At 36.8% G+C, this 17,586-nt stretch overlaps 1 protein-coding gene across 1 annotated transcript; it reads left to right on the plus strand.

Annotated features, from left to right (window-relative positions):
* Positions 1-3,470: 3,470 nt before the first annotated feature.
* LOC138334335 (platelet glycoprotein V-like) lies at positions 3,471-11,209 on the plus strand. Its single transcript, XM_069282985.1, has 2 exons — positions 3,471-3,617; positions 8,186-11,209. Exon 2 carries the CDS (start codon positions 8,202-8,204, stop codon positions 10,248-10,250), a length of 2,049 nt encoding a protein of 682 aa, XP_069139086.1. The 5' UTR covers positions 3,471-3,617; positions 8,186-8,201; the 3' UTR covers positions 10,251-11,209.
* The last annotated feature ends 6,377 nt before the right edge of the window (positions 11,210-17,586 follow it).

A 17,586-nucleotide genomic window follows, 5' to 3' on the forward strand; every position in this document is an offset into this window, starting at 1 on the left:
TTTGTTTTGTATTTTTTTTCAGGATGTAGATGGTGCTATAAACAAACGTGTACAGGAACCACCAATTCGGGAAGACGGTCACACCGATCTTGGATGAAGGTTACACACATATGGGAAGAAGGTTACACCGATCTTAGATGAAGTTTACATCAATTTGGGAAGAACATTACACTGATCTTAGATGAAGTTTACACCGATTTGGGATGAAGGTTACACCGATATTGGATGAAGGTTACACTGATCCTGGATGAAGGTTACACCAATTTTGGATTAAGGTTACACCAATTTTGGATGAATTTGGGATGAAGGTTACACCGATTTGGGATGAACGTTACACTGATATTGGATGAAGGCTACACCAATTTGGGAAGACGGTTACACCGATATTGGATGAAGGTTATACCAATTTGGGATGAAGGTTACACCAATTTGGGATGAAGGTTACACCGATCCTGGATGAAGGTTACACCAATTTGGGATGATGTTAACACCAATTTTGGATGAAGGTTACACCAATTTGGGATGAGGTTACACCAATTTGGGATGAGGTTACACCGATCCTGGATGAGGTTACACCTTTTTTGGATGAAGGTTACACCAATTTAGGAAAAAGGTTACACCTATTTTGGATGAAGGTTACATCTATCCTGGATTAAGTTTACACAAAAAGGTGGCACCACAGCTGCCTCCTTTTTTGGTGTAACTTAATACCAGTGGTGTAACTTTACACCAGTGGTGTAACCTAAAAATATGATGTCACATTGCACCAAAAAAGGAGGCAGCTGTGGTGCCACCTTTTTTGGTGTAACTTAACACTCAAAAGTTTACAATATACATATACAAACATAATTTTGACAGCTCTGGCATAAATATTCATGCAATTTTGTTGGGGAAAGGTCACAAGAATGTGACCTCTAATGGGATGTTGTCAGTCCTCTTTGAAAGGGAGTTCTGTATTTCTAATCAGATTAATTAAATCCTAATTTCTATGCAATAATATTCCATCTAAAATCTATCAAATTAAATTTTAAACTTGGATTTACCTTTTACGAAATACAAATGCAGGTGGTTTGTTTTAGAATGTTTCAGTCAATGTCGTGGGACTTTTGTTGTTTGGTTTCGGGGATGTATTGGGACTTTAAAAGCCCTATCTCTAAGAATCCTATTACATTCTTTACGTTTAGTATTAAAAGAAATGATTCCATCTTGATTTGAAATTGTCGTTAGTCTGATCACCATTCGCTCTAACATCAGAAATTCAGAGAAAACATGGCCTAGTGGTTCAGAAGGTGATTAGGTTAATTTCACGATTCATTTCTCATTTACTGTAAAACCTGTGACGATATTTTCTTCTTTAAAATCAGCAAGTAGGTAAAGAATGGAGTTCCTTTGAGCATTTTTAAAAAAAAATGTAAATTTTATACCGTTAGAAATTATTTCATTTTGATTTAAAGATTGTCGTTAAGCTGTAATTAGCCTAATCACTTATTAAACAGCTGGGTTCTGGACAATATTCTTAACAAATAGGAGTGTCATCATTAAGGGAGAACGTAACGTCATCATTCAAACCGCACTTACACATTAAATTTATCGGCTACAGAAATTCCATATTAAGGCGCGATAAGTGTAATTAACTGAAATTAAAATTAAGTAAAGCTTCATCATCTGGAGGCTTGGGGGAGGAAATCGTATGTGTGGAGATACACAGTAAGTACGTTCGGGACACTATCGGGAAAGGTTTCCGGACACGTCCGGAATTACTTCCCTTGTCCCCGGATACCTCCTGACCTAATTAAGATAGTTATTTAGTTTGTATCGATATATATTTAAGCGGTTTAATTAAGGCTATATTGATAAATGAACGATGTAGAACATGAAACGGAAGTGGACATGCAGTAAATGTAGCAGTTTATAAACAAACAAAAACATATCAATGATAACCATGGCCATCCTTGTTGTTACCCGGATGTTATTCATCATTTATGAATGACTTTTGCCATACATTGAGACAAGGGTTTGTTGATGGTTTGATCATTTAAGGAGGTGGTTGTCATTGTCTATAAACATTGTGTTGCGTTTGCGAATGTCTGTATGTTTGGAAGGCTGCGATATATTCATGTGTCTCCTTGCAGCAGAGGTACTTTTACCATTTTGATAGCGTTATCTCACTGAAAACTCCAGAAACAAAACACGCACATCCCCCACAGTCAGTCGTCACACTCCCTTTATGCTGAGCGCGCGGTAAGCTTCATGTGAGCTATATTGAGGGGACAAAGTCTTACTCACAAGGTCGAATGCTCAACTCAACGAAAAATATTGAAGCGATGTCAAGTGAGACCTTTGGAAGAAAAACACCATATAGGATAAAGAGAACAGAGAATATCTCAATTTTAGTCGCCTTTTTAAATCATGCAATAGGCACAGAAGGTAGAATACTCTACCTTCTACAACTGTACCTGCATGATATCGTTGTCTTCAAACAAAGTATTTACCCAAAGTCTAGGTGTGTGTCGCCAATTTCTCAGATCCTCTGTGTTGGTATGTTTAGAGGAACATGGCGTACTTGTTTGTTTGTTTGTTTGATTTATTAACGTCCTATTAACAGCTATGCGAATTGAACAGATATATCAGACGATTTTGTTCGGAAGTGCATCTCTGTTTTTCCTAATCAATGGTGAAATGGGTTCAGAAATATAATGTGCGTTAAGATGTGGAGATCGGGCATGCACTCAGACTCTATCTGGCATCCAGACTAAATGGAAAGTATCACAGAGAGTCGGACAATGATCTTCTGGAGAGGCTTCAAGATATCTCTTAAATCATACTAGTCGCAAGTACCTTATCAGAGGTATAAACGGGATATGGAAATGTGCACAGAACCAAGAGGCTCTGGGAATGTATGAGGATAGCCAGCAATGGCAATGATTCTTAGAGACCAAGGTCGTGAAAAAACAGAGAGAGACTCCAGGAATAATTCTCAAAGACATAAAGGTAATAAAATACAACGAAGATATCTGGAGACTTAGGCAATGAACAAATGATTATTAAGAGGTTCTGGAATTGATCGCCAAGGAAGAACAGAAAGAGGCCATCATTTGTCCAACATCTCCATGACACTCTGGCTTGATACACACGTCCCGGGCTTGTCCTCCTTTTAGACATATCGTGAAATCGAAAAATAAGAAAACCGTGTTTTCGTGATAAAGGTCAAGTTAATAATTGTGCATGATCAGAAAAACTCTACTTTTACTTAACACAGCTATGTACGAACAATTCTATACGTCAGAGACACGCGAATAAAAACTATGAACATATTTAATAAGATCATTGCACCATTCAGAGACACGTTACTTTAGTTATCTGCCGAGTCCATCAAGTACCGCACAATGTCCTTCTTCCGGGAGTGGGGCCAACAACCAGACCGCATTTCCAGTAATTGCGCATGCGTACATTTACGAAGTGAATCACTGAATTCTCTATTTTGGGTCTATATAGTTTACAACTGAATCACATTTTACTTCAGATACACAACTGTGTAGATAGATACTTGATGCAGAGAAATTGAAGAAAATTATTGATTGATTGGATTGTGGACTGATTATACAAAATTCACAAAGGTAGGCGTTTTGGTGTTATCGATGGTGAAGGAAGATTTGGTTTTAGGAAATTAATTATTTATTTTGTTTTACAAAACAAAGAAAACGCATTAAATGGATATGTTAGTAATGCACATGGTACTTTGAATTTTTATAACGACAGCAAATATTATTTTGTTTAAAATATCAATGTAATATTGTGTCTAAGTGGTTTGTACAAATCATGGTTAATGTTACACCAAACAGATATAACGATCGCACAAGGGTTAATTATCAAACACTAATTACATTTACCGTCATATAATGACTGACATTATTGTTTTATTCAAATAATTAAGATAAGATTATATGTAGCCTTGAAGACCCGTACATTTTGCACCAATCCATGGTATTATGATTAGATGATTTATTCATTTTCATTTTTCGAAATCTCTCAACATGACATCCGGACAGTTTCGCTCGTGTTAACTCTTTATCTGAAAATAACCCATAGAGATATAGAACTCTCATTAACTGAGGATTCTTAAGTTAAAGGATCTACTGAGTTAAGGAATGTCCCAGAAAAATAACAAAGCTAGAATAGTGTACTAAATACAGTAGGTCAGACCGGCACAGGGGTGTTGTTTGTCTATTGTTGTTCAATATAGTGACGTATTTGTTTTCTTGTTTATTAATCATATAATTATTTAATTTACTCTTGTTTTATTCAAATTATCCCAGGGTTTGAAATAATACACCTGCCGATAAATTAGGTTTATAAAATTAAGGAAATATTTCGAGGTGTTATTGATAAGTATCCGTAATTAATACCATATTTAAGATTGTGCCTTTATTAAACAAATAAAGTGTAGTTTTCCTTATACAGCCATGTCCATGGACTTAACATTCAGTGATGTACATTTAATGACCAACACAGCATTCATAGGAGTCAAAATATACCCGGGAAATATGTAGTATCACAGTCAAAATATCCCGGGATATCTGTAGTATCACAGCCAAAATATACCCGGGATATCTGTAGTATCACAGCCAAAATATCCCGGGATATCTGTAGTATCACAGTCTAAATATACCCGGGATATCTGTAGTATCACAGCCAAAATATCCCGGGATATCTGTAGTATCACAGTCTAAATATACCCGGGATATCTGTAGTATCACAGCCAAAAAAAACCCGGGATATCTGAAGTATCACAAATATTCCTTTGATGTTCAGCCCAATAAAGTTAGGAATGCTTCCAGTGATCGATACAACTGCCATGTTATACGGAAATTACATAGTTAGGCCATAGTTTTTTTTTTTTTTTTTTTAATGTTTTGCGACCGCGTGCTTGGTAGGTTTGAGGTCTCTTGGGCGAAAAAACGAACATTACATTTTTTCCGAACTGGGCAAATTGTGCCCTATGCGATATTGTTTTTCTCATATTTTAAGTCTTTTTTTTTTCAAAGGACAAAAATTTACTTTTTTGTAACAAGGTGCGTTCTGTTAAAAACATTTCTGTTTTGCTATAGCCAAAAAAAAAAGTTTTAGCAACTTTTGCTAAGGTGTTTTCTGATCTAGAGTTACAAGTGAATCTTTAAAAAGAAAACTATTTTCTAAATTTGATCAGTTGAAATAAAATAACTTATTTTTGTAGAAAAATGTACAAAACCATTTTGAACCCCAAAAAAACTTTAATTCCTTAGCAAAATATTGTGTTTATTTTCTTGTGTGTGTTTTTTCGCTTTGCTAGCTAGTAGGTTCAAGAAAATCAAAATGACGCAAAACAGAAAAAAAAAAACCACAAGTATGCATGGCCTTATTATTCATAACGATAGAAATTTATCCCTGAAAACAAACTTTATATTCTAAAGACAATAGTTTGGGGTTTTGAGTTAAGACTATTACAGAAATACAAATATCACTACAGACAGGTTTTTAATGGTACGATCGTGTTTCTACCATCATAAATGATTATATAGGACAACAATGTTTGCAAGTCGATGACGGTGCATAGTTTAAAACATAGCTTTAAGATCATACATGCATATACATTTTACATGTACTTGTTTTATCATGATTTCTGTATCGAATGTCTGTTGACATACAACTCACTGATACTTTAAATTTTCTGATTGCTATACAAGTTTTGTGTTAACAATACGAGGACAAAAATGGATAACGTTTTGCAGTGGAAGTATATAACTATAACGTAACAATTGTTTCAGTAGAAGTATATAACTATAACGTTACAATTGTTTCAGTAGAAGTATATAACTATAACGTTACAATTGTTTCAGTAGAAGTATATAACTATAACGTTACAATTGTTTCAGTAGAAGTATATAACTATAACGTTACAATTGTTTCAGTAGAAGTATATAACTATAACGTTACAATTGTTTCAGTAGAAGTATATAACTATAACGTTACAATTGCTTCAGTAGAAGTATATAGAGAATACACGGTTAGTATCTTACAATACAAGGTTTATTTTGGTGCGAGACTTAGGAAAGCCGAGATGACGAGGCTTTGCCGAGTCATCTCGGCTTTCCGTGTCGAGCACCAAAATAAATCTTGTATTGTAAGATACTAACCGTGTATTCTGTTTATCCTGCAACCATTATGGCTTTCAAAACGAAAGCAAATTGACAGTTCCTTACTTTGTTTCGCTCGAAGCGAGACGCTTCTTTGATGCGGAGGTAAAGATTCATTCACTTAACCGAATGAGAGTGTACTCCTTTTTACTGCCGTGGGAAATAAATAAGCGCATTCACAAACAGTAACCGTAATTCTATTTAGGGTGATATATCACTGAAAGGAAATGAAAATACTCAAATAACAACCCAATAAATACCCATTAAAGAATTACTTAACAATACATACATTTGTCATGAGCCAAGAAAAAGACGACACCGCCATACGAGATTTTCGATATCGTAAAAATGACGTCATTTCGATGAATGTGACGTCACGTTTTAGCGGGACTGAATGACGTTTCATTCACCGGGAGGTTCAAGTTCTGGGTCAAGTTAGAAAAAGTTCCGTCAGATATGGAACAAATTCACGTGATCGTATTGACGGATAAAGCATATCGTATTGACGGATAAAGCATAAGTTTATCCGGCAGTAGTTATCGGTCAGTATGTGGGACAGTTGCAGGATAAATAACTATAACGTTACAATTGCTTCAGTAGAAGTATATAACTATAACGTTACAATTGCTTCAGTAGAAGTATATAACTATATTTACATTTACTTGTCACTTCTACTATATAAACTAACCACGGCAAAGTGAGTATTAGTCCGCTTAACCTGCCTATATCAATAATAGGCTTTTAAAAATTTTTTTGCCTTATATATAGTCAGCTCGCGGTACCTCTTAAAATGTGAAATCGTAGCACAGATTTGGCCTACGCTACGTCAGCAGCATATTTCTAATTTATCCTGCAACTGTCCCACATACTGACCGATAACTACTGCCAGATAAACTTGTGCTTTATCCGTCAATACGATATGCTTTATCCGTCAATACGATCACGTGAATTTGTTCCATATCTGACGGAACTTTTTCTAACTTGACCCAGAACTTGAACCTTCCGGTGAATGAAACGTCAGTCAGTCCCGCTAAAACGTGACGTCACATTCACCGAAATGACGTCATTTTTACGATATCGAAAATCTCGTATGGCGGTGTCGTCTTTTTCTTGGCTCATGACAAAGGTATGTATTGTTAAGTAATTCTTTAATGGGTATTTATTGTTATTTGAGTATTTTCATTTCCTTTCAGTGATATATCACACTGAATAGAATTACGGTTACTGATTGTGAATGCGCTTATTTATTTCCCACGGCAGTAAAAAGGAGTACACTCTCATTCGGTTAAGTGAATGAATCTTTACCTCCGCATCAAAGAAGCGTCTCGCTTCGAGCGAAACAAAGTAAGGAACTGTCAATTTGCTTTCGTTTTGAATGCCATAATGGTTGCAGGATAAACAGAATACACGGTTAGTATCTTACAATACAAGTTTTATTTTGGTGCTCGACACGGAAAGCCGAGATGACTCGGCAAAGCCTCGTCATCTCGGCTTTCCTAAGTCTCGCACCAAAATAAACCTTGTATTGTAAGATACTAACCATGTATTCTCTATATATCGTCAATGCAATGCCGGGAAAACGTACACATACCTATATATTGGGATCTTACGTACTCCACTGCCCCCATGTTACATCACATTTATGAAATTAAACAACTGTGTACAATGAAATACTTCCGACACCCTTCTATTTCACACATTTGTAATGGCCACCGTTCACACATTTAGTAGTGCAAATGGCAGCCAATCAACGTCGCTTCCGGTTTTATTTTAAAAAAAACCACGTGTAGTTAAGCAATGCCAAATATTTAGGCAGTTGTACTTGCATGCTGCTGTTGATATATTTTTGTATGTTTGCCCTTTGAAATTGTTAATTTTAGATGTTAGGAATTTTTCATCAAACGAACACCTTAAAACTGTTAAAAAATCGTTTAAATATCGAAAAAAATACAACATTAAGATACAATATCTGCATATTTCTAACATCTTATCTCTTTTGTTGTTTGTTTCAGAATCATCCAACAAGAAATGACGCAAAAGAAATGTTTACTTGTTAGTCTCGTATTGATGACCGGAATAGTCGCCATTTTGTCCCAGCAGTGTCCGAGCGACCTCTGTCGTTGTGAAAGAGGACATCCAGGAAAAGGTCGCATTATAAACTGCCGGTCACGTGGTCTCCAGCAAATCCCTCACTTCCGGCCATCAGATGAACTGTTCTATGAACTCACACTGGCCAATCAGGATAACTGCGGCAAGTGTAACAACTTCACGCGTATAGAAGCTAACGCCTTTAATGGCTTAAAGATAAATGTTCTTCGTGTGGACAACATCAACCTGAACTTTGTTTCCGATCACGCGTTCTATGGATTAGTGATGTACGTTGAGGAAATTTCCCTCCAAGGAAATGGACACCACCCTCCTCCATATCGTTCTCTATCCACCCTATCAAACTTGAAGAAACTGACGCTGAAAGGATTTCAACAGACTTCGATCACCCGAACAAACTCCGACTTCAGGCGCTTGACAAACCTACAGGAACTCGTGCTGAAGAACATGGATATATCATACATCACGAAAGACGCTTTCAGAGACAGGCTTCCAAACCTAAAAAAATTACGGATGGAGTACCTGCCACTCGGAAGTCTTCCTGATTCTGGGTTGATGCCGCTGACTAACCTAGAGGAGTTAAGCGCTGTGTATGTAAATTTAAAACGGATCCCTTTCGGAGCCTTTAGGGCATTTAAAAAGTTAAAAGTGTTGGACCTGTCACATAACGCCATAAACGACCTAGTTCCGGATTGTTTTAAAGGGATTGAACATTCCTTAGAATATCTGGGTCTCCATTTAAACCTACTGGATGAAAGAACCATGGGTCCTTTAGCGTCGCCGAACTGGGAAAAACTGAAACAGTTGAACCTCGGTCACAATTACCTAAAAAGCTTACCTAATGGGCTGTTTTATAACATGGCGGCTTTAGAATACCTTAATTTGGATTCAAACAGAATCACCGCCCTGGAATCTGGTTCGCTGTTGGGTCTCCAGAATCTGACGTATCTTGACTTATCTGGGAACATGATCTCCTCCTTAGTTCCGACAATGTTTCGTCGTACTCCCCGACTTTCGGAGCTGGATCTTAGTGGGGAAAACACACGACGGTTTAATCTGACAGCTGGTGGTTTGCAAGGCCTAGAGGAGACACTTAAGAAGTTGTACATGAAGAATACACCACTTGTCGAGGCAGAACTTTGGAGAGCAGTTCAGAATCTCCACCAAATACACACGCTACAGCTTGACGGAACTGGTCTTCGTGAAATTCCAGATTATCAATTCATACACAACCGGCACCTCGAGGAACTGAAGCTGGAACAAAATCAATTTAGTCGACTTAATGAGAGAACATTTTACGGATTGTCGCAGTCATTGAAGATCTTGTATCTCCAGGGCAACGAGTTTCGTACGATTGGACGATGTGTAATGAAACAGCTTAGCTCACTGGACACCTTGTATCTGGGCAACAACCCACTGGATTGTGACTGTAAACATCACTTCCTAAGACAGTGGATCATCGATAGAATCGCAGACGACTTTCTCAATGAATTCATTATCGAAAGTTACTGTAATACTCCCCACCAATATAAAGGTACGGCTTTGTGGGAAATACCGGACGCGGATCTTGTCTGTGATTCTGCGCATGGAGAGGACATATGTGAGAATATTTCAACCGTTTCCGTACCTCCATCAACAAGCCGAACTACACCTTTCCCAACATTAGAACCACATTCAGGAAATGGATCATCTGTGTTTCGATTTACAAAAATAATTGAGACAGATACTGGGATACATCTGGAGTGGACAGCCGACGATGAAATAGAGACTGGGTTTAGTTTAGAGTACCAACTATTGGGCAAGACTTCAGAGATCAGAGCGGAGCAGCTGCTCAGCTCTCGGCGGAACTTTTATATCTCGCATCTGGACAGGAACTCTCATTACCTTCTGTGTCTCCGAGTGAACCCGCGACATCGAGTGATTCCTAATACAGAACAGCGTACATGTATTGCTGTTCGAACGCTCCCTTAAACCGTAAACGGTTACACACGTTATAAACTAAAGACTACGTGCCATCCCGGTTATAAGTTTACATATGTCACCATTTCGTCGTGAGATATTCCGGACATATGATACATATACATAATATGTAGTGTGGCGGCATTAGTAGCTCCCTAGCCTTGGTACGAAGGTTCGTGTTTATGGAAGCCGCATAGTCAAATAGCTAGCTTTAATGGCTGAAGGTGTTTTCTTTGAGTTGTATTGGACCAACGTCGATCGCATCCTTGGATCGATTGCTTGATGGTGTTTAGCGTCTTTGTTCCGGTTATGACCGAGCCTAGGACATCCTGTCCGTATCCCTGGCTTCTGCAAGTCTCATTTGGTGGCAGCGATGGGATATATACGAACCCGCGCGCCTCCGAAGAAAACATTTTAATTTGTTTTATAAAGAAATATTCTTATATATGTACATTGTACTTGTTATACGCGATTTGTTTATTGATGACCTATTTGTGATTATAACAATTTAATGCGCCAGTTCCGGAACAAAAATTCTCCATAGGAAAGCATTACGTATTTTAAGGAAAGCTCCTTAACTTAAGAATTTTCCTTAACTTTTCTTATGCTTTCCTATGGAGAATTTTAAGTTAAGGAATTCCTTAAAGTTAATGAATTTTCATGAAACTTGGCCGCTAGGTGTAAATTGTAGTGTGAATTTCTTTTTAGTTACCGTGAAAGATATTTACATTATTCTCAAAAGCTCGGTGATTGTATAAATTGTATAAATTAACAACATACTTGTATATACATTTGTGATTACCTTTATGATTTCCACCTTACAATAAAATCACTGACTAAATAGAACATATTTGCAGCATACTCAAAGTCGCTTCATTTTGTTGATGGTTGACTGGCATCTCCTTCTGTGATAACATTTATACTTGTGATATAATTATGTTGAAGATTGAATAAAGTTTTTTTGTACATTATTTTCATATTTCAGTTTTTTTCATAGCATCATTTTTTTAACTTTCTTATTCGCTTGGTTTTCTACAACATTGTACAAAATGGAGATTGTTAATGATCGCAAAAGGCGACTAAATTATGATATTGTCTTCATATTCTTCCTAACGTCTCCCCCGACACCGCCTCACTTTAGGCCTTCTGTTGAGCGCTCGCCCTTGTGAGGTAGCTAGGCTCTGGATTCTGTCTCCTGGCCCAACATAGTCTATGAAAGTGGTAGTTTCTATTAAGCGCTTAGCATAAAGGGAATGGGACGACTGGTTTGTTCGTTGTCAGTTTAATGTGATCGGTGGGGTTGTGCTACGCCAACATGCTTCAGTGGAATAGCATTATCAATCGGGCAACAGTTCTTTTTTTTATAAAAAGACACAACACATACATGGGAGGCCGTCCTTACATGACCCTGGTTGTCATATATGAACTTAATTTAATTGAACAAACAGCATGACGAAAATATTATAAAAGAAATTGATTCCAAGATTATGCTGATAGATTGTTTTAAAATTTTATGTTATAAATAAATTATCTTTTCCGTTACTAAGATATTTAGCTATATTATATATTATTAGTTATATAGTCAGTTATTATATGACTGTCGCTTTTGCTGCATTTTGATTGGCCTATACGTTTCTCAGAAGTATTCATCAACTGCGATATCAACCCCAAAATTGGCGTCGAAAAGCACGCGAGGTTACTGGACTCAGTCCAGATACCTCTCGCGAGTCCAGTAACCTGTGTCAAAAATAGATCGAGGAAACCTCCCTTGAGATGTGACGTCATAATCACTTTTGACGTCAAGTCGTACCCAAATATAGCGTTACGGAAGTTTCTTTATTCAAAGACGTCGGGTTAATCTATTGTGACGTCATTATACATAGTCGGCAACATATTTGGCGGAAGGCAACAAGTTTTGTAAAAGGAACATTTGCAAGTATCATCCTGTTTATTGTAGTTAAGTCTTTTTGAAGAACCGGGTTAATATCCTGTAAAAGTCATATAATAAAACAGTTATCGACCTATTTTCAGATGGATACGGTGAGTTATCAACCCTCGAAAATGATATATAACCCTCGGCCTCCGGCCTCGGGATATATTACTTACTCGGGTTGATAACTCACCGTATCCACCTGAAAATAGGTCGATAATTGTATATTATTGACCCCCTATAAAGGCATACAGGGTCGGTAAGATTTATACGGGGCGAGGGTGTAGCCCCAGCCTCCTATATGTCTTACTAACCCTCTATGCCTTTATAGGGGTAAGTACATGTAACTGACTATATAACGAATTAATCTCATCGAGGACCATCGGTTTGTTTCATTAGGTCTTTGTTTTCTATTTGTATTGTCAAGAATATGAAATCAAAATTGAATCATGCTGGCGAAGGATACAAACAATCGCTGGTTTTTTTTTTTTTTTTTTTTAAATAATTGGCCTAATAATAATAATATTTATGTATTTCATTCCGGAACCTACAAATATACTTACCTGGTATAAGAAACCTGTAGAATAATAGGTACTGAATAATTTATAAATCAAAAATAATTTCGTCATTCCAAGTGCACAGTAGCTATATAGGCCTACCTCAATACAACACTAGCATCACTAACAAAAGTGACACAAACACCCATCCTACATTTTAAAGCGCAATCTCCTTGATCATCTCCGCATTCTCGTTGTGATTATCACTTTAAAGGTATGCCGATAAATCGATTGTAGAATGAGGATTGATTTATAGGTACGCACCCCTCCATTTGTTTATAATTCCAGTCGAAAAAACGCTTGAATTGTTACGTTTGATTTTCAAACTGATGATCTGATGATCAAGTTAAGGAGTTTTTAAACTCTCCTTGTAACTAGCTGACGACGAAAATGATACACCAAAAATACCCTCCAGTTGCCGACGTCATCAGTTTTCGCGGATTTTCACAGACGATTTGTGTCAAATAAAGGTATCATTTTATGCTGTCGGTATTATCCATGGAAAACTGATCAATTCTGATACAAGAAAGAAAGGAAAATATTCGGGGATGCGGGAAATGTATTGATATCTTTTTTAACGTTTTCCTAATTAAAATGGTTAGTAAGATTTTGCTTTTATTTTGAATGTAAGACACTCCGTGACTTGAATGAGAGAAAAAAATGATGTGATGTTGAAAAAATTTTTGGAATTATTTTAATGAAATTTATAAATGAAAAAAATTTCCATTGAAAATAAGAAACACTGTACTTTGTAGTTCCAATAAAAATGTTATAATCGATCTAGTTGTACATTTAACAGTACTTTTAAAACAGTTATGGCAAGTCAAAGCGTTCTTTGGAAATTCATGATGCCCCTTAAGCTTAATCATGCACTGCATAGTGGTACCATAATTTCCATGACCCAATCGAGGACATTTTTTATCCATTTTTTGTTAAAATGGGGCTGCTATCGTCTTAGTTGTAGCGATTTTTGATCTAGACCCCTAAAACTCTATAATGATCTATAGGCACTCTGGTGGGTCCGTATTGATATAAACTTTAAAATTGTATAAACAGCGTGTATCTTCACGTGCGTATTACTGTTATCTTCGTAACCATCAGAAACGAAATAATTGAAATAATTGCACGAGTTTAGATATTACTCATGATAATTGTTCTACGTACATTGGCTTTACGATGTATGTAGAGAGTATGTAGATGCGTTTTATGACGCATGCCCACAAAGCTCCGTGACCCATGTCGCGTGCCAACTTCCGGTGTGGTTTAGAGGCCAGCCTTCGGTAACACATTTTGCGAGGTACGGAAACAAAACGAAAGTACACCGGAAATATAAAATGGCTGAACACAGTCGGTCGTGAGGACAGACCAATCTGTGTCGTTTCTGTGGGTACGCAATATGACAGTACTTAGATGGAAGAATTTCACGAGATCATGTTCCAGGAAGTGTTTTGCAATGACCGACGTTTGATGTGGTAGGATAGTCTAGGAGCTACAACAATGTCTGATTTATTTACCCATCTAGTGGTCTATCCCTACCAGATTTATCAAAATGCAGAACGTCTCGTTGACAGATTTTTCAAGCTCTCCAAACAAAACAAAAAAAATTTTTTTAGGCATTCGGCATCCCAACGAAGAGATTAGTTAAAGATGAGAATTTAGAGTTTATATAAAAATACACCATCTCCTCCAGTCACAAACCACTGATTACTTACTCCGACAACGTTAGAGGTTAACACGACGAGATACTTTTTAACATTGCGTCGTGTGACCTCTAACGAGCACGGCCACTGATTCATGTTGCTGGGCCACAGCTGATCAAAATGATGTAAAATGTATCAAAAGTCACATTTTATATGTTGTCACCTACCTTTTTAGATTTACATATCATAAATACAGATATTTATAAAATTGTTCCAACAAATTAGCCCAAGAAGCTGTGATTAATGCATTTCTTACCGGGCGTTATTGTAACCCTTGGAGTAACAAGAATGTAACTTTTGATGAAACTTCACAACAATGTTGCAGGTTTTGTACATACATATGCATGAATTCAGTTTTTCCTCTAAAATTTTGATTGCAATGGTAACCGGAGTTTTTTACATAAATTTTGTAAAATCGCCAACAACTCATTCGTTATTAGATTTGTTTTGTTAAATTGATCAAATGATGTGCAGTAAGATCGAAATTCCTGATATATCACATGTTTCATTACCAAGGAAACAAAACAGATGCTTCTGATTGACCAAAAGTTACAAAAGAACCGAGATGGATCACTCGGCTAGTCAAAGGGGAAAAACTCGTTTTTATACAGACCGCATCAATTTCAATATCTCGAGTAGTCTCGCATTCACAAGACTCTCGCCACTGAATGGGTCAAGAGGTGGGAGTTTGAGCATTGCGAGATTACATCTCGATAATTTTCCGGTAATCTGTTATATTTCCGAAGATTGCTGGAAATTACCCCGGGATTTTGCGATTGGAACCACATGTAATGATTTTACACTTTCCTATCGTACAATTCTCCATGACATGACCCAATCCAGGATCAGCTATTGTTATCACAGGAATCTGAAAATTAGTTACAGTTTACTAAAGTATATGAAGGGGTTTTTGTTTTTGTTTTAAAGGTAGGTTTCGCCCAATGAAGTATACAGTTTACGAAATTGAAATTTACCCTGTATATAGATATAATCTTCAGATCATTTTCGATGCATACAGCGAACAATATGGGTGGGCGATGACCGCCTTAAATCCCTACGGCCTAATAGTCCGAAGGCCCAAAAGTCCTAAGGCCCGTTAGTCCGAAGGCCCAATTGTCCGAAGGCCCGATATTCCGACAACAGATAATGTATCTGGAATTTAAATGCGAACAGTACCCAATATGACACAAATATTTATAACAGTTTTCCATACAAAAGGCTCTGTAGTAAACTTGCTAAGATAAACTTATCTGCCTATTTAGATTTGACACTGAAAATGATTATAAACAACGAAATGTAGCGAATTTAAAAAGAGCATAATCTTGAAATACGTATTTGATGTTAAAGAGTATATAATTTCATATTTTAACATAGCTGCAATATTGTAGCTCAAAAGCACTGTGATGTACCCAATCTGGAGTGGACGCTTCAAGATGGCTGCCGGTTCAGAACGAAAAAGGTAGGTGTCGATTACAAAGTGAGGTTTCTGCAGAAATAAGGAGCCGATTTTTCAATAGCATGGCTAGATTTTGAGAGAATTTGACAAGAAACACGCACTTCCATTCCTCTGGATCCATCATTACGTTTTATGGTTGTATCACTGCTAAGAAGAAGGCGTTAGTGGCGATTTAAAAATCGAAGCGTAACAATCATTGTAAACGTGCGATTTTCGGACGTTTTGATGCTTATATACCGAATGTTTCATCGCGTATATCACAAAAAGGCGTTTCTACTTAATTCTGCCAAAGCACAACTCATTTGGTCAACTTATTAATTAGTTATCGATGTTTAAACAATTTCGCATTGACATGGAGTGGACCCTGAATATTTACGATCTTTTAATCACGGAGTGGACTCGACATTTTGGGTACGGATTATACTTTTTGGATACAGAGTGGACACATTTGGATACGGAGTGGACAATTGTAAATGATAATAATTACATCCATTCATGTGTACGGTATGGTACTCATATGAGTTGCATTAATTTACTTTCGTTTAACAATTATTGTATTAATTAATAACTGATGTTTGTAGGGACCATGAGTTCGATGCAGTAGAAAGGGCAAGAGGTGCGAGGTAACGAAGAAAAGGAAACGTGAGCAAGCCAAATGAACCTTCCCGAAAGCCGCTTTTTAGTTAGGGAATTTCACCGAGCCCACGACACCAAAATCCTTTCACATGTTAGACGTGGACTCAATCTTAAAGACTGTGACTGAGTGTATTTAGGTCCAAATCGCAAAGACAGCGATTTTTTTGTGATCGATGCTATGCTTTATCAAGTAAATCAACATACAAGTACATGTGTGATTATGATTTTAACTTATCATAGAATTTTCTTTTCTTGAGTCATTAAAAACTATGGAAAATATTTCGTAAAACTATGAAGTAATAAAATATATCAAGGCCATGCTAAAGTGTATCATTATGATTCACTAATAATTGTGATGACATTGTGAACAATGATTATAATACAAAATAATATAATGTGAGAACAAACACCAAAAGTCGGCGAAAGCTCCACTGTAAAAACTAAATTTATTTCTGACTCCTGGTTACGTAAATTCTGAAAATCAAATAAAAACAAAAATTATATCTTTTAAGCACAGACAGTCATCAAAGTGAAATAGTGTCAAAAAGAAAAGTAAAGGACTAGCTATATTTCAACAATAAAAACATCTGTTCTGCAAATGTTCCAACAAAATACATGTGATGTATGTAGATGTTATCATCATCAAGCTTTATTTCTCCGTTAGAAGATATTGAATACAATCAAATCCACACAAAAATAAAGAAAAGAGTAATGAAAATAAAAGTTAAACAGGTCGGAGCTCGCTGAGCTCGCTGCTGGAATATACAACTTATGAATAAGTTATACAGCCGCGCAGTTCAGTAACGTTGGTTAACTTCAATAGTTCACAAAAGGCATCGCGTAACGCGTACAACATATTGAATTGACTTTATAAAGAATTGTCTTTGGTCTGCAACACTGGTGAAGGGAATTCCTGTACTGGCTCCTAAAAGGCTACGGGTGAAGGAGGAATGATCCAAATTTTCAATGAAATTGAAAATAGAAAGGTCAAGTTCAGATTGAATATCTTCCATGAAAGTTTGTCTTAGGGTGTCGTAGAATGTACATTCAGAACAAAGATGAACTGCAG

The sequence above is a fragment of the Argopecten irradians genome, chromosome 11 (genome assembly GCF_041381155.1).
Source record: "Argopecten irradians isolate NY chromosome 11, Ai_NY, whole genome shotgun sequence".
In the NCBI taxonomy this organism is placed as follows: domain Eukaryota; kingdom Metazoa; phylum Mollusca; class Bivalvia; order Pectinida; family Pectinidae; genus Argopecten; species Argopecten irradians.